The sequence below is a fragment of the Muntiacus reevesi genome, chromosome 2 (assembly GCF_963930625.1).
Source record: "Muntiacus reevesi chromosome 2, mMunRee1.1, whole genome shotgun sequence".
In the NCBI taxonomy this organism is placed as follows: domain Eukaryota; kingdom Metazoa; phylum Chordata; class Mammalia; order Artiodactyla; family Cervidae; genus Muntiacus; species Muntiacus reevesi.
Genome location: NC_089250.1, coordinates 228,327,614 through 228,345,199, shown reverse-complemented (window position 1 = coordinate 228,345,199; position 17,586 = coordinate 228,327,614). Strand labels below are relative to the sequence as shown.

The 17,586-nt window shown below is 41.0% G+C and overlaps 2 protein-coding genes across 7 annotated transcripts in view; one reads left to right on the top strand and one right to left on the bottom strand.

The window, feature by feature from the left end:
* Positions 1-284: 284 nt before the first annotated feature.
* On the bottom strand, positions 285-9,616 carry ORC6 (origin recognition complex subunit 6). Of its 6 annotated transcripts, none has more exons than XM_065925253.1 (8): positions 9,502-9,616; positions 9,252-9,324; positions 7,154-7,334; positions 5,408-5,571; positions 5,100-5,189; positions 3,777-3,889; positions 3,206-3,274; positions 285-826 (listed from the first exon to the last, which is right to left on the bottom strand). In XM_065925253.1, the coding sequence occupies exons 2-8, from the start codon at positions 9,314-9,316 to the stop codon at positions 699-701; spliced, it is 810 nt and encodes a 269-aa protein (XP_065781325.1). In that variant the 5' UTR covers positions 9,317-9,324; positions 9,502-9,616; the 3' UTR covers positions 285-698. The 6 variants fall into 6 exon arrangements, with proteins under 6 accessions (XP_065781325.1, XP_065781327.1, XP_065781324.1 ...); XM_065925255.1 differs by having other exon boundaries at positions 7,154-7,283; XM_065925252.1 differs by having other exon boundaries at positions 9,252-9,610.
* A 170-nt stretch (positions 9,617-9,786) lies between these two features.
* VPS35 (VPS35 retromer complex component) overlaps positions 9,787-17,586 on the top strand; it is a 28,637-nt gene continuing 20,837 nt past the window's right edge. Inside the window, exon 1 of the mRNA XM_065925251.1 lies at positions 9,787-9,870. Within this exon, the coding sequence (XP_065781323.1) occupies positions 9,868-9,870 (3 nt within the window). The 5' untranslated portion in view covers positions 9,787-9,867. The remainder of the gene's footprint in view (positions 9,871-17,586) is intronic.

Genomic DNA, 17,586 nt, shown 5'->3' with positions numbered 1-17,586 from the left:
GGATCTTCCTGACCCAGGGATCGAACCTGCATTGCAGGCAGATTCTTTAACATCTGGGCTATAGGGATAACCAGATGAAGGATAAAGAAGCTAATTAACTTGTTCAAGGTTTCACAGGTGGTAAGAGCTGAGCAGGGTTTTAAACCCAGAAAGCCTGATTCAAGAGTTTGTGCTCTGGGGAGCAGTATGGTTCAGTTCAGCAACCTAGGTCTTTTTTCCCGTCAGAGAAGACAGTTTTTGGCATCATAAGAATTCTCCCAAACTGATAAAAAGTACACTTTGAATGCATATAAAAGTAATATTTATTAACTTAAGATTGTACCATATATGGATTTATTCAAACCAAGAGATTTACACAAAAACTTAAAAAAGTAAAATCCTTAGACTCCGTTCAGCCTGAAATTCATATTATGGATAGGGCAGGAGACTGTCTTTTGCTTAAAACAAAACAAAAAGCAAAATGGCATCAATTACATTTTGCAGAGTGCAAAGGCTGAGTCAACCAGGCACCATGACTGATCTAACGAATTTGCTGCCCATATCAGAGCCATCCTGCTCAGCCCCAAGGCTGGCTTCTTTGCCACTAAGAATAGGATCTTTGTTTTAAAAGTTTAAACAAATTTCCAAAGTCCTCACATTTTCCTTGAGGTGGCAGATGCACTGCTGGTTTGCAGTACAAGTTAGTCTGGAAGCTGAAATCACTGTGTTGCAGACTTTTGAGCTCTAGAAGCATTTTCCAAAATTTTCCTTTTCCATTCTTCATAATCTTGTATCAGATCTTCATCTTTCTGCGGTTTATGTAGGGTCTCTACTGCATTTTCTATTTCTACGAGAGAAAAAACATTTTTTTAATGTTTCAAAATCCTTATGTTATAAATAAGTAAGAAAGAATTAAGCTTATTTACTTTAAAATGTCTATCTTAATTAAGGTAACAGGGAATAAGATACCAAAATGAAAAGTGGAAACAGAACTTAACATATTGGTTTTTCACTCTCCTTTATACTCCAAGCATTTCAAGACTTCTTGATGATAGTTAACATTTATCAAGCCTTGAACCAAGCACTTTAATTGTATTATGCCATTCAGTCTTCACCACAATTCTATGAAATGGGTGCTAACATTAATCACATTTTATAGATTAGGAAATTGAGGTTCACAGAAATTGTCACTTTCCTAAAACTGCACAGCCAGTAGATGATAAAGCAGGATTTGAACCTAAACAGTTTGTCTTCAGATGTATTCTTTTTCTTCTATTTTTAAAAATTTAAGTATTAAGAAAAAAATTTTTAGTTTTATATTGATTTCTGCCATAAAACAATGCAAATCAGTCATAATTATACATACATTCCCTCCCTTCCTAGCCTCCCTCCCCTCCCCCCATCCCATCCCTCCAGGTCATCACAGAACACCAGACTGGGCTTCCTGTGCTACATAGCAACTTCTTACCAGCTATCCATCTTACACCTGATAGTGTACGTATGCTGATGTTACTTTCTCCGTTCGTCCTACTCTCTTCCTCCCTGACTATGTCCTCTACATCTGTGTCTCCAATCCTTCTTGCAGTAGGCTCATCAATATCATATTTCTAGATTTCATTATATATGCTTTAATATGGCATCACCAACTTGATGGATATGAGTTTGAGTAAGCTCCAGGAGTTGGTGATGGACAGGGAAGCCTGGCATGCTGCAGTTCATAGGGTCTCAATGAGTCAGACATGACTGAGTGACTGAACTGATACTATATTTGTTTTTCTCTGACTTACTTCACTTTGTATAACAGGCTCTAGGTTCATCTACCTCACTACAAGTGACTCAAATGTGTTCTTTTTTATGGCTGAGTAATATTCCATTGTATGAATATGTGTGTATATACATATATATATATAAATATATATATATACACACACACATATATATATACACACACACACACCACATCTTTATTCATCTGTCGATGGACATCTAAGTTGCTTCCATGTCCTAGCTATTGTAAACAATGCTGCTATGAACATTGGGGTACATGTGCCTTTTTCAATTATGGTTTTCTCAGGGTATATGCCCAGTAGTGGGGCTGCTGGGTCATATGGTAGATTTATTACTAGCTTTTTAAGAAATTGCCATACTGTTCTCCATAATGGTTGTATCAGTTTACATTCCCACCAACAGTGTAGAAGGGATCCCTTTTCTCCACACCCACTCTACCATTTATTGTTTGTAGATTTTTTTATGATGGCCATTCTGACTAGCATGAGGTGATACTTCATTGAAGTTTTGATTCCCTGGTGGCTCAGATGGTAAACAATCTACCTACAATGTGGGAGACCCGGCTTCGATCCCTAGGTTGGGAAGATCCCTTGGAGGAATGGCAACTCATTCCAGTATTCTTGCCTGGAGAATCCCATGGACAGAGGAGCCTGGTGGGCTACAGTCCATGGGGTAACACAGAGTTGGACACAACTGAGCAACTAACACTTTCTTTCTTCTAATAATTAGTGATGTTGAACATCTTTTCACGTGTTTATTGGCCATCAGATATATTCTTAATTACACAGTACTTGTGTAAACTACTGCTTGGAAAACTGGTATTATCAATGATTAACTGACAGGATTTAGCTAAAATCTGACTCTTTTTGTTTTTAAATGAAGTATGGTTGATTTACAATGTTGTGACAGTTTCTGGTGTACAATGAAGTGATTCAGTTACACACACACACACACACACACACACACACATATATATACTTTTTTATATTCTTTTCCATTACGGTTTATCACAGGACACTGAATATAGTTCCCTGCTGTACCTGCTATACAGTAGGATCTTGTTGTTTACCCATCCGTTATATATAGTTTGCATCGATAGTCACAAACTCCCAATCCAACCCTCTCCTGCATCCCTGTCTCCTTGGCAACCACAAGTCTATTCTCTGGGTCTGTGAGTCTGTCTGTTTCATAAATAAGTTCGTTTTGTGTCATATTTTAGACTCCATCTAGAAGTGATATCACTGGTATTTGTCTTTCTCTGATTTATTTTGTTTAGTATGATAATTTCTAGGTCCATCCATGTTGCTGCAAATGTAAAATCTGACTCTTGTTAAGGCAAGCTACTAAAGCAGCAAAGGGCCGTTCACTGCATTAAATTCATTGTACGCTAATCCTATTGTACCAAATTCAGTCTTCATCTAGTATTAACATGCCTCACCCTTTGCTGAAGGTTCAATCACTGTCTTCTTTTTCTTCTGTGGTGGAGTAGCTGAATCTCCAGGTTCTCCTTTAAGGGGGGGGAAAATATATACATATATATATACACACACACACACACATACATATATATATATATATATATCATCTGAGTTCATTTTTCTCCTATTTTTAATTTCAGTTTGGGGGTATATTTTGGATCACAAATAAAAATTAGGTATCTCGAATGACCAAATACTAGGATAAGGAAAAGGGAAATTATCTTGCTTTCTCTTTTCTTTGGCTTTTCTTGTCAGACTTCAAAAGGGAGAATCTATTCTCTAGGCATGAATTTACAGAATTGCAACATTTTTTTTAATTGTTGTTTTTAGTTATTAAGCTATTTATTTGAAAACAAACAGTAATTTTGTTACTGAAAATAAAGAGCAATTTTCTTACTAAAAATTGATCTCATCAGAGTAAATATATAATTCATAAAGCAGCTAGTTTGCAAGTTTGAAAATATTTAACTTTTACCATCAGGTTTACATTTTCAAGTGACACATTCTAGAAACATGGAATGAATTACTCACTGTCAATCTGCTGCCCAATCTTTTCTAATTGTTTATAGAGTCGATCAAATATGGCCTTTTTAACTCCAGATGTGGCTGCCATTTTATTCCTGTCCACCTTTAACTTTAGAATCCTACAAAAGAATTTGATAAACTGCAGTTCTTAAGATCAGTACTATTATCTTCTTTGGCCAAACAGTTATCAACTTATTTCCTTTCCACTCAGGCTTTATGAAGAGCTCCCAACTGTTTAATTTTCCCTTTACTTCACACACATATCATTAGCTAAAATCCATGCAAACTTACCTTTTAAAGCTATTTATTTAGTTATTTATTGTACTGCAAGAATTATAATATACATGTTATCTGTTATATAACAAACAGGACACATGAAAGACATCTACTGTAGTGCTTCATGCCTTATAGAACTCTTTCTAGTAAATCTCACATATTAACTATTTGCTGAATGTCAATTACAGCATGTTAAAATATTTAATTCACTTTAACTCAAGATGCTTATATTTATACTACTACAAGAATATAAACCACTCTCACCTCCAAAAACTCCCTCCCTAATAATAATTCACAACAACCACTAATGAAAAAAAACAAAGAAAGCCTCTTAATTCAGATAACAGACCTATTTGAATCTTTTTTTGCTCAGTGAAACTTGGTTTCAAAAGTAAGGTTGTTCATATTGTTTTCTATAATAGCCATATTCCCTTCATATACTTTTATTGAATTAAAGGGCATTTTCTATTAAGGCCAATTAATCACTAATAGTAGCTAATGGAGCCAAACACATCAAAATTAGTGGTTAGGTAGTAAAAAACCTATTTCCTAACAGCCAACTAATTTTGTTTTCTGAGGAGTTTTCCAGCAAGATAAAACAAGACAACTTTAGATGAAGATAGCAATTACCAATATTTCCAGGGTAAAATTTTAGTCAGTATACATATAGATAACCCCAAAGATTCAAATTAAGAATTTATTAATGAAATGTTTTATAAATTACTTGAAAAAGAGTTGTAATCAATACTTTAAAAATGTGACTGGAAAGTCAAAACTAAATGCTATTTTAACGACAGATTTCACGATTTATAAAAGGCAGACCCTGAAATCAGATTATCCAGCTTATATATATTGGCAAGTAGGCTTCGGGCAACATTAATTCCTAGTTGTCAGATCTGTTGTGGGATAAACTGTTGTCGGGTCACTTGGCCACTATCAATGTTATTTAGGAAAATATGCTTTGAGTTGAAATCAACTAAATTTCGAAGTATTCTTTGGGAATGAGGAATTTATAAATTACAGACTTTCCTGACTGGTAAAAGCAATACTTACTTGCAAGCTGAAAGCAGTGCAGCAGTGGTGAAAAGTGGCCTGGATAAGTCAAGATCCATTTGCTGTGTTTGTGGAAGACTGGACTCATAGCTAAGTAAAAGCAGTGTTTGCAGAGTTATTTGTTAGAAAATATTGTTTCAAAGGGACTGAAAATGCAAATAAGAACTCATCAATGTGTAAGTTTAAATGTATAAGAAATACATTCTGTCACTTCAGCATGTTATTTATTTTTTAAACTGAAAATTTCCAGGACATTAGATACTTCCATTTTACGTATCAGTATTGAGTTTTAATTATATGCCTCATACCTTTGCAGTATCTTTGAAGCCAAGTTCACTGCCTCTGTACAGCTAAACTGTACTGCTAGGTCTCTTATTCCAATATTTGAGTTCAGGCCCAATAAACACTCGAAAGATTTAAGACAACTCTGATACATCTTCTTGTTCAAGCCAGAAAGTTTAATCAAGTAAGCCTTTGAAAGGAAAAGGAAATGAATCATAAAAATCATAAGAGCTCTATATTACTACCTTTAACCTTGTTTAATAAGTTAACTTTTCAAAATTAATTATTTCTGTGGCAAGTCACACTACCTAAAGGTTTAGCTTCATTTACTCAAAAATCAGTAACCATGTCAGGCAAGATAAGTAATGCTCATAATAAGCTCACCTATAGAAAGCTACCTACAGAAGCTACCTGTAGAAAGGCAGTCATGTCACACGTGTGTGCAGATGATTTAAAATACAACATAGTGCTACCAATGCCAAGCTGTGAGCTAAAAAGTGTGTGTGTATGCATATGCGCATGTGTGCATGCTCAGTTGTGTCTGACTCTTTGAGGTCCCATGGACTGTAACCAGGTCCATGGACTGCCAGGTTCCTCTGCCTATGTAATTTTCCAGGTAAGAATACTGGACTGGGGTGCCATTTCCTACCCCAGGGAATCTTCCCAACCCAGGGAGAGAACCCATGTCTCTTGTGTGTCCTGGATTGGCAGGTGGATTCTTTACCAGTAGTGCCACGTGTGAAGCCCACGAATTAAAAAACACAGAAGACATATATAAGGCTACTTGTTTTAACAAAGGTGCCAATTTGTAATCCACTGGAAAAACGGAGGGAAATAGTGGGAGTGGCGTGGGGAGGGTGAGTGTGTGCAGAAGGGACAGGAGACAGAAACTGGGAGAGAAACAGGAGGGATAACAACTGAGGGACACCAACTCTGCCTGGGGAAGAAAAGCTTAATAAAGGATGTAACAGCAAGGCGGGGTCATTTTAAGATAAACAGAAGCTTGCTAGAAGAGCATCCTGGGTTTAAAAAATAAAGGCAGTGCATGGAAAAGTCAGCCATTAAGGTGCATGGTCTGTCAAGCAAACAGTATAGCTTGAGGTTAGCAGGGTTCAAGAGAGGCTGGAGAATTTGATGGCAATGGGGAGCCAACCCATTGGAAGCCAATGGTGTTTACCATGCCACCATTTTAACAGTGTAGCATTATGTGACAGGCACTGTGTTAAGAGTGCTACATATATATTGTATATTGTGTGTGCATATATATATATATATGTACCGACTATATATATATAGTATATTGTGTTTCTTCCTTACAATTACCCAGTGAAATGGATACCTCTTATCCTACTTGATAGATGAGGACGCAAGAGACTCACAGAACTAGTAACTGGCGGTGCTGAGATCTGGTCTCAACACATGAGTCTTGCCATAGCTTAGCTCTCAACCACTGTGACATTGGAAGAAAAATAATACGATGGTTTTAAAGTATGTGATTTAGGAGCATGATGCTAGTGGCAGTTTGATAGATGGCTTTGTATAAGGAAAGAAGTGCTCAGGGAAACTATGTAGTAAAGAGTAAAGAGATCATTGCAAAAAAGTTTTTTTCTCCAACTTGACAAAATGGTTCTAAACTTCATCTAGAATAACATATTCTAGATGAAAATTCTAAAACATAGTTGTGACAGGGGCTAGTACAACCAGAAATGAAAACATATGATTAAACTCAGTGCCACACCAGGTTATTCAGACATTCAGTGGGACCTACTTACCCTGTCCAAAGGGCACTTCATGCAGGAAGCTGCAAGGTCCAGACACATGACCGCATTGCTGGTTTCTGTGGTTCGTGCAGACAGGCCAACACACTTCACATGGGACAGTCGCAAGTACTCCTCTGCTTTCCTGAGCAACACATTCACTAAAACTCCTTCTTTTTCAGAAGTTTGCCTAATACTTTGGTAAGCAATAAATTCAGCCTGGTGACTTCATTCTGACCCTAACTCTTATGCACGTTTATTTGGGGCTGGGAATGAAACTCACATCCTTTGGGGAAGGACAGGGTTCTACAAGACAGAACAAACCCTCTGACTCCAAACATCACTGTGCTCCAATCCTTTCAGGAAGAATTAAGTTCTTGAAATCCTCCAAAAAAGGCCAACCCTTCTTTCAGCCTTCCATTACTGGACCAAGCATGAACTATGACAGACAGAGGCAGGCAGGTGAGGCCAGGGTTCCTCCTTCCCCTAAATCAGTGGTTCTCAAACTTTACTGTACACGACAGTCACCTTGTAGCGTGTGAAAACAAGCCCCAAGTTTTTTATCAGTAGGCCTAGAGTGGGGCCCAAGAATGTGCATTTCTACCAAGTGGCAAAAAATACTGATGCTGCTGGTCCAGGAACTACACTTCGAGAACCACTGTTCTAAACGATTAAGAGTGCAGAAGGCCATACTTCCTGTCTTTTTTTTTTTTTTAATTTTTTTATAAGTTGGAGGCTAATTACTTCACAACATTTCAGTGGGTTTTGTCATACATTGACATGAATCAGCCATAGAGTTACACGTATTCCCCATCCCGATCCCCCCTCCCACCTCCCTCTCCACCCGACTCCTCTGGGTCCTCCCAGTGCACCAGGCCCGAGCACTTGTCTCATGCATCCCACCTGGGCTGGTGATCTGTTTCACCATAGATAATATATATGCTGTTCTTTCGAAACATCCCACCCTCACCTTCTCCCACAGAGTTCAAAAGTCTGTTCTGTACTTCTGTGTCTCTTTTTCTGTTTTGCATATAGGGTTATCATTACCATCTTTCTAAATTCCATATATATGTGTTAGTATGCTGTAATGTTCTTTATCTTTCTGGCTTACTTCACTCTGTATAATGGGCTCCAGTTTCATCCATCTCATTAGAACTGATTCAAATGAATTCTTTTTAACGGCTGAGTAATATTCCATGGTGTATATGTACCACAGCTTCCTTATCCATTTATCTGCTGATGGTCATCTAGGTTGCTTCCATGTCCTGGCTATTATAAACAGTGCTGTGATGAACATTGGGGTGCACGTGTCTCTTTCAGATCTGGTTTCCTCAGTGTGTATGCCCAGAAGTGGTATTGCTGGGTCATATGGCAGTTCTGTTGGTGGGAATGCAAACTAGTATAGCCAGCATGGAAAACAGTGTGGAGATTTCTTACTTCCTGTCTTTTAAGAAGTGCTCCTTCCCTTCCCTCAACTAATCCACAGCCCAGGCACCCGTCCTAGCCCTGCCCTCCAGAGTTAAGTCCTGCCCTTCACAGTTTAAAGTATTTAGAAATACTTTATTTCTAACCCTGGATCTTGCAAAGGCCCTTCCCATCTCCGGGCTTTTGTACAGTTTACTGTGCCAGCTTGGGCCCTCTTCCCACATCTTCCCGTGGCTGGCAGCTTCTATCAATCGAGTCTCAGAACAAACGGCAACCCCTCCGAGGCTTTCTGGAAAGTTTTTTGTTTGTTTAAATTAAAGCAGGCACAGGCCGCGCTCCACCCCACCCGCGGCGGCTCCACACACCCAACCTATTTCGTTTCCTGCATTTGGTTGCCACCAGACACTGCCCTCCTTGGGGTCTGTATCCCGTCTGCCTCTGCCGTAAACGCACTCTTAGTAAGTTTCAGGGAAACGACCCACGTTCTCCGCCTCTCTCCCTTTCCCGCCACCGTGCATCTCAGTGCCAGCTGGTCCCAGGGGCCGCTCGCCCCTCCGGCCAGCGCACAGAGCCCACTGCCGGGAGGATTTTCTTGATGTAGAGTCTAAATCCTGCCGTTGCGCGGGAAAAGCATGGGCCTCATTTGAGGAGGGCGCAGGGCTACTGGGGCGTGCGCAGCCCGACTCACCTCAGCACCTCCGGCTCGATGATGCCCAGGCGCGGGGCCAAACGTCTGATCAGACCAGACTCCATGGTGCGGACTAGAAAGACAGACACAGCTGAGACCCGACGAAACCCGCGCGCAGGTGCTGCGCTCGCCAGTTAAGGCTGGGCCCCCCTCCCCCTCGCTGCATCTGGATTGGCTGGGACTAGAAGTTACACAGCCCCGCAAACCAATTCTGGCCATTCTTCTGCGCGTGCGCGCTGCGAGTACACACGTCAAAGCCAAACGTGAATTCGCTGGGATGGCTCCCACTCATTCCATTCCTCCCTTCCAGAGAGACTCGAACGCTGCCTTTCCCTCCGACGGCCCCTTCCTGCTGCCGAGAGTTTCCCCGCTACTCCGCACTGCCCCGCCCTCTCACACACTGTGGAGAGATTGGCTGGCGCCTAGGTCCGTCAGTCCACCGTGAAGTGACAGGGACCAATAAATAACGGGAGTTGGGGGACCAATCGAGGAGCCCTCTGCTGGGTCCGAAGGCGGAGCCAGAGGGGGCGGGGCTTGGAGGGGCCGCAGAGTCACCTGACCGCGGGAGGCTCCGCGCGGGGTGGGTGCTGCTCGCTGCAGGCTTAGGGGAGTCGCCATGGTGAGTGCTGAGGGGCGGCGGGCCCGGGGCTGACCCTTTTCCCAGCCACTGCTCACTCCCACCGCTTTGGAACCGTGCAGGCGGAGTCGGGGCCCAGCAGCCGGGTCGGAGCTAATACCAGCCAGGCTTGGCCTACGGGTTGGGGGACAGGCCGGGAAAGGCCGCAGGCGGGCCGATCCGGGATCGGGTGGGCGGCGGCGCCTGGCCATGGCCGTTGCTGTTTGAGGGGGTGTATTCGCTCGGTAGCTCTGAGAGTAAGTAAGGGCCTGCGACCCCTCTGAGTGAGTTGGCCACCGCCCCGCCTTGAGGGGATCTCTACTGCTGGGTCTGGGCGTCTGGCTGGAACGGGGGCGTACGGAGGGCCTGAGGCTCAGAGGTGGCGGTTGGGACCCGCCCAAAGGCTGCTCCCTTACTGACGGTTCCACCTTTGTGCCTGGTAGCGCTTTCGTGTCCCTTTCTTGTTCAAGAAATACCTTCTGGAGAGTCCTTAATAGTGCCCAGGCCTTTTTTAGCCTCATGGGCCTCTTAGATTGCAGTGTGTTTCAGAGATTTCTAGGGACTGGCTTAGGTGAATTTCCTGGGGGACTCATACTATCTGATATCCATTAATTCTGAGAGACAAAAAAGAGACTGTTTCCTTTAACATTTGTTCACTGGGCGTCCTGGCTGTCTTACTGCCTTCCCCATTGATGAAATCCAAATCTTTTACTCACTGGAAGTAGGCATTCTCCTCAGCGCCTCCCCATGCGGGCAGCAAATCGTGGTGTAGCTGTTGGCTCGTGAACTTGAACTTCCTCAAAATGTGAATCCTTGTGTCTAGTTTCCACAAAGGCAAGTTGTCACTTGCATTTTATTAGCGTTTGACATAGTCTGTGCTGTATAAATAATGTTTTTGCATGTCGGTGTACAGTACGTCAGTTTTAGTTATCAAACTATTCAGTTTGTGTAGACAGGCTTCTCAAAACCTGTAAGCCTGGAAACAGCCTTCACTTTAAATGCGCTAATGCCAAAAAGCAGAATGTTTGACATACATTGCTTTCATGTAATATGATGCTCTACGAGGTGATTTTGCTTATTTCTCTGAATTCTTAGTTGAGAATTGATATAAGAATGGTGCAAAAATTAAACTAGCATTTGTCTGTTTCTCAACATTTATGGATTGACATTTATAGTGTTTGTAATAAATAAGCACCTACTTGAGGATCTCTTATATATCCCCGTTCTGTGCTTGAGGAGCCAGTTTGGAATAGTGAATGAGACACACTGTCCTATCCTCTCGAATTTTACTGGGAAAGAAAACTTGAGTAGTAGTTTTGTCACAGCCACTGTCTCTGTGACTTGGGCAAGTCACTCATTCTTGAGTCTCCTTTTTGGATCTGAAAACAAATGTTCTCTTTTTGGCCCTTCCCAATTCTATTTCAGTTCAATTTATCATGCATCTTGTGTGCCTTTTATGTCATGCACTGTGCTGGGCACTGAAAACATAGCCCATGCTTTAAAAGAACTTAAGAGTCTAGCAGGGAAGACATACTTATGGAACTTAATGTAGTACAGCCTGAGTATTGAGGACTGTCGGTCAGTTTAGTGCTGTGGGGCCATGAAAGAAGAGACGGTTCTGGGGAGGATGGGAAAGATTACAGGAAGTAACATGTGAACTGAGATTCTGAGGACAGTGAGTAGAAATTTTCTAGGTGGAGAAGAATGTGTATTGCTAGTAGATAAAGCTGGGGGAAGTAAATGCTTATGGTGTGTGCCATCACAGGATTCTTGGGACAATTTATTGGTAAATGAAATTGGAGCTGCTGGTATTAAAATATATGTTTGGATAGTCCCATTTTTCATCATGCTTAGTTCTCCCTACTTCAGTTGCTATTTTTTGTCTTACGGTCTTTTTAAAAAATAGTGTTTTCATTAACATAATGAAATTCTGTATCTTTGTGAGATGTGTTATTTTCATTTTATAGTTGATTAACATCGCATTGTTTGATTACATCTATCTTGAAAACATCTGTATGAGTGGAGAGATCGACATATCTCTAGGATGGTTGTAGATAATTGCCGGTATCTATGGGGAATATAATAATGATGGGAACACTTATGTGAAATGCTTATTACTAAGTGCTAAGCAATTTTCAAGCTTTATCGGTGTCATTTCACTTTATTACTCATAACAATGATACAAGTAATCCTATTATCCTTGTTTGCTGCAAGAGGAAATGAAAGCACATTGCTTGAATGGGAACTAGTTTTATAAGTGATATGTTCATAGTGACCTTTGTTTTCTCTGCACCTTTTAACTGTAGACTTGTGAGGGCTATCTGGCTTGAATCTATGAGCTAAAAGGGGTCTAATCACAAATGTTAATTTGATCTTGACTCTAGTGTTTCCGTTTTTCTCTGATGCATATAACTGCTATGTAGAGTCATTCGTAAATGCAGAACCCTTTTTATGAGTGAGGGGTCATTGGTTACCTAATTTGTGTGTAGTGAAATCATGTTCATGTTAAACTGTCCTGCTCAGTGCCATTCTTGGTAGGAAGGGCATCTAGATGTTCCTTTAGAATAGCCAGCTGCATTGTCTTACAAGTAATATGTAAAAGTACATTTCTTTATTATAACTTTATCTATTTTCTACATTTTGTATATATACTTTTCTATTAATTTTAAACCCAGTTGATACAAAATAGGAAAATTTTGCTAATTTGCTTATAGATTACTGAGTCTAGTCAGTTCTATACAAATATTTTTTTGTGTGTGTGTGTGAGTTAAGTTTTATTTGGGGCAAAATGAGGACTGCAGCCTGGGAGGCAGCATCCCAGATAGCTGAGAGACTGCTCCTATACAAATATTTTTGAATTGTTGGTAGTCTGTTTATAGGGCTTCCCAGATGGCTCAGTGATAAAGAATCACCTGCTAATGCAGGAGACACAGCAAACATGGGTTCGCTCCCTGGATTGGGTAGATCCCCTGGAGAAAGAAAAGGCAACCCTCTCCAGTATTCTTGGTGGAGAATCCCAGGGACAGAGGAGCCAGGAGGACTGCAGTCCATGGGATTGCAAAGAATTGGACATGATTTAGAGACTGAGCATGTACCCAACCTCTTTATAACCACACTTTTATTTGCCATATAATTATACACAGCAGCCAAAAGGTAGTACTATACCCAAATATCCATCAGCAGAAGAATGGATAAACAAAATGGTATATACACACAATGGAATATTATTTAACCTCAAAAAGAAGGAAATTATGGATCTTCCTGATGTTCTAGTGGTTAAGAATGTGGTTAAGAATTTGCCTGCCAATGCAGGGGACACAGGTTCGATCCCTGGTCTGGGAAGATTCCACATGCCACTGGGCAGCTAAGCTGAGAGCCCTAGAACCCGTAGTCTGCAAAAAGAGAAAAGCACCACAAGTAGAGAGTAGCCCCCACTTGCCACAACTAGAGAAAGCCCACTGAAAGCAGTGAAGACCAACTGCAGCCATAGATAAATTAATTAAAGTTTTTAAAAAGGACATTTTGACATATGCTACAACATGGATGAACCTTGAAGATATTATGGCAAGTGCAATAAACCAGACACAAAAGAATGAATATTGTATAATTCCCCTTATATGAGTTCCTAGAGAAGTCAAGCTGTTAGACACAGAAAGTGGTAGTTGCCTAGGGCAGAAGTGGGGGGATGGGAAGTTACTGTTTATTGCTCACAGAGTTTCCTTTTGGAAAGGTGAAAAGGTTCTGGAAATGGATGGTGGCAGTGGCTGTAAAACAGTGTGAATGTACTTTATGCTGCCGAACTGCACTCTTAAAAATGGTTAAAATGGCAAATTTTACGTTGTGTATGTTTTACCACAATAAAAATTTCTGCTTATCTCAAAGCTGACCTTCTGAACCTAGTGAAATCCATTAATTCTAATAATTGTTAAATCTATTGGATCCAGAGGTGAGGAGTCAAAAAACCCAAACCACTGCTTCATCCCAGAGAACTAGCCCATGATGAATAGTGAATTTCATTAAGTCAGAATCCTTAAATGCACATGTCCTCCTTGTCAGCATTTTACACTAATAGTTTTGTTGTGTTAGTTAGTGTTCAATTTAGAAGATATTGAACTTTTTCTTTGATGTTTATTTATGCTTATGAAGAAGTATGCCCTCAGTTCAGTTCAGTTCAGTCACTGAGTTGTGTCCAGCTCTTTGTGAACCCATGAATTGCAGCACGCCAGGCCTCCCTGTCCATCACCAACTCCCGGAGTCCTCTCAAACTCATGTCCATGGGTGATGCCATCCAGCTATCTCATCCTCTGTCATCCCCTTCTCCTCCTGCCCCCAATCCCTCCCAGCATCAGGGTCTTTTTCGATGAGTCAACTCTTCACATGAGGTGGCCAAAGTATTGGAGTTTCAGCTTCAGCATCAGTCCTTCCAATGAACACCCAGGACTGATCTCCTTTAGGATGGACTGGTTGGATCTCCTTGCAATCCAAGGGACTCTCAAGAGTCTTCTCCAACACCACAGTTCAAAAGCATCAATTCTTTGGTGCTCAACTTTCTTCACAGTCCAACTCTGACATCCATACATGACCTCTGGAAAAACCATAGCCTTGACTAGACAGACCTTTGTTGGTAAAGTAATGTCTCTGCTTTGTAATATGCTGTCTAGGTTGATCATAACTTTCCTTCCAAGGAGTAAGCATCTTTTAATTTCATGACTGCAGTCACCATCTGCAGTGATTTTGGAGCCCAAAAAAATGAAGTCTGATACTGTTTCCCCATCTATTTCCCATGAAGTGATGGGACCAGATGCCATGATCTTAGTTTTATGAATGCTAAGCCAACTTTTTCACTCTTCTCTTTCACTTTCATCAAGAGGCTTTTTAGTTCCTCTTCACTTTCTGCCATAAGGGTGGTGTCATCTGCATATCTGAGGTTATTGATATTTCTCCCGGCAATCTTGATGCAGCTTGTGCTTCTTTCAGCCCAGCATTTCTCATGACATACTCTGCATATAAGTTAAATAAGCAGGGTGACAATATACAGCCTTGACGTACTCCTTCTCATATTTGGAACCAGTCTGTTCTTGTCCAGTTCTAACTGTTGCTTCCTGACCTGCATATAGGTTTCTCAAGAGGCAGATCAGGTGATCTGGTATTCCTATCTCTTTCAGAATTTTACACAGTTTATTGTGATCGACACAGTCAAAGACTTTGGCATAGTCAATAAAGCAGAAGTATGCCCTAGGGGAACTCAATTTCAAAACATTTTTACCACCCAAAAAGGAACCTGTGCTCATTAATCAGTTACTCATCCACTCTCCGTCCTGGTAACCACCAGTCTGCTTTCTGTTTCTACGGATCATTTTCCTATTCTGGATGCAAATATACCTCATTTTATTGTACTTTGCTTTACTGCATTTTTTTTTTCCAAATTGAAAATTTGTGACAATCCTGCATCTAGCAAGTCTTTTTGGTGCCATTTTTCTAACAGCATTTGCTCACTTTGTGTTTTTGTGTCAGAGTTTGGTAATTCTCACAGTATTTCATACTTTTTCATTATCATATTTGTTATGGTGATCAGTTCTGATTGTTTTGAGGTGACACAAAGTGTACTTACATAAGTCTGCAAACTTAATTGATAAGTGTGTGTATCTCACTGCTTCCTGACCAGCTCTTCTCCAGTATTCTCCCTTTCCTTGAGCCTCCCAATTCCCTGAGATACAACAGTATTGAAATTAAGCCAATTAATTGCCCTACAATAGTCTCTTAAGTGTTGAAATGTAATGAAGAGTTGAAAGAGTTCAAGTGAAATCAGAAGCTAGAAGTGATTAAACTCAGTGAGGAAGACATGTCAAAAGCTTAGCCTCTTGTACCAGTTAGCCAAGTTGTAAATGTAAAGGAAAAGTTACTGAAGGAAATTAAAAGTGCTACTCTAGAAGCACATGAATGATAGGAAGGTGAAACTGCCTTATGGTTGATATGGAGAAAGTTTTAGTGGTCTGGATAGATGATAAAGTCAGCCATCACATTTCCTTTAGCCAAAGTCTAATTCAGAGCAAGGCCCTCTCCAGTTCTGTGAAGGCTGAGCGAGGTAAGAAAGCTGCATAAGAAAAGTTTGAAGTTAGCAGAGGTTGGTTCGTAAGGTTTATGTAAAGAAGCCATCTTCACACCATAAGAATGCAAAGTGAAGCTGCAAATGCTGATGTAGATGCTGTAACAAGTTACCTAGAAGGTCTGGATAAGATAATTAATAATGGTGGCTACACTAAACAAGGATCTTCCTTGTAGGCAAAACAGCCTTCTATTGGAAGACGATACCATCTAGGACTTTCACAGCTAGAGAGAAGTCAGTGTCTGGCTTCAGGAACAGGCTGACTTGTTAGGGGCTAGTGCAGCTGAGGACTTTAAGTTGAAGCCAGTATTTATTTACTATTCCTAAAATCCTATGGTCCTTATGAAGTATGGGCCTGTGCCCATAAATGAAAAACAAAGCCTGGATGACAGCACATCTGTTTACACCATAGTTTACTGAATGTTTTAAGCTCACTGTTGAGACCCGTTGCTCAGAAAAGAAAGGATTGCTTTCAAAATATTAATTATCATTGATTATGTACCTGACACCCAAGAGTTCTGATGGAGACATACAGTGAGATTAATATTGTTTTCCTGCCAGTTAACAAAACATCCATTCTATAGCTCACAGATCAAAGAGTTGTTTTGAATTTCAAGTCTTATTATTTAAGAAATATATCTCCGGGATTTCTCTGGTGGTCCAGTGGCTAAGACCGGGCGTTCCCAATGAGGGGGCCCAGTTCCATCCCTGGTCAGGGAACTAGATCTCGCGTGCCACAGCTAAGAGTTCACATTGCCACAGCTAAAAATCCCACATGCTACAACAGAGATTGAAGATCCCACATGCCACAACTAAGACCCAGTGCAGCCAGATAAAAAGATTTTGTAAGGCTGTAGCTGCCATAGATAATAATTCCTTTGATGGATCTGGGTAATTTGGAAACCTTCTGGAAAGGATTCACCATTCTAGAAGCCATTAAGAACATTTGTGATTCAAGGGAAGAGGTAAAAAAAAAATCAGCATACACAGGAGTTTGGAAGAAGTTTGAAAGGAGTTTGGAAGAAGTCCTCATGGATGACTTTGGTTGGTTGAAGACTTCAGTGGAGGACGTAACTGAAGATGTGGTGGAAATAACAAGAGAACTAGAATCAGAAGTGGAGCCTAAAGATGTGACTGAATTGCCAAATCTTCTGATCTAACTTTAACAGGTGAAGAGTTGCTTTGTATGAATGAGTAAAGAAAGTGGTTTCTTAATGTGAACTCTACCCCTAGTGAAGGTGCTGTGAAGACTTGAAAATGGCAGCACGGGATTCAGAATATACATAAACTTAGTGAATACAGCAGGGCAGTTTGAGGGGCTTCCCAAGTGGCACAGTGGCAAAGAATCCACCTGCCAGTGTAGGGGACGCAAGAGAGGCAAGTTTGATCCCTGGGACAGGAAGATCCCCTGGAGGAGGAAATGACAACCCACTCCAGTATTCGCACCTGGAAAATCCCATGGACAGAGGAACCTGACAGGTTACAGTCCAAAGAGTTGGATATGACTGAGCTCCTGAGCCTCTGGAGAAGGAAATGGCAAACCACTCCAGTACTCTTGCCTGGAGAATCCTTTGGACAGAGGAGCCTGGTGGGCTGCTGTCCATGGGGTCGCA

Bases quoted from the DNA above. Each gene is read 5' to 3' on its own strand.
- ORC6 (XM_065925253.1), bottom strand. From the start codon at position 9,316: ATGGAGTCTGGTCTGATCAGACGTTTGGCCCCGCGCCTGGGCATCATC. The intron at 5,572-7,153 runs GTAAGTAGGTCC...TTCCTTTCAAAG, and splicing joins TGAAGTGCCCTTTGGACAGG to GCTTACTTGATTAAACTTTC. The intron at 3,275-3,776 runs GTGAGTAATTCA...CCCCCCTTAAAG, and splicing joins GATTGGGCAGCAGATTGACA to GAGAACCTGGAGATTCAGCT.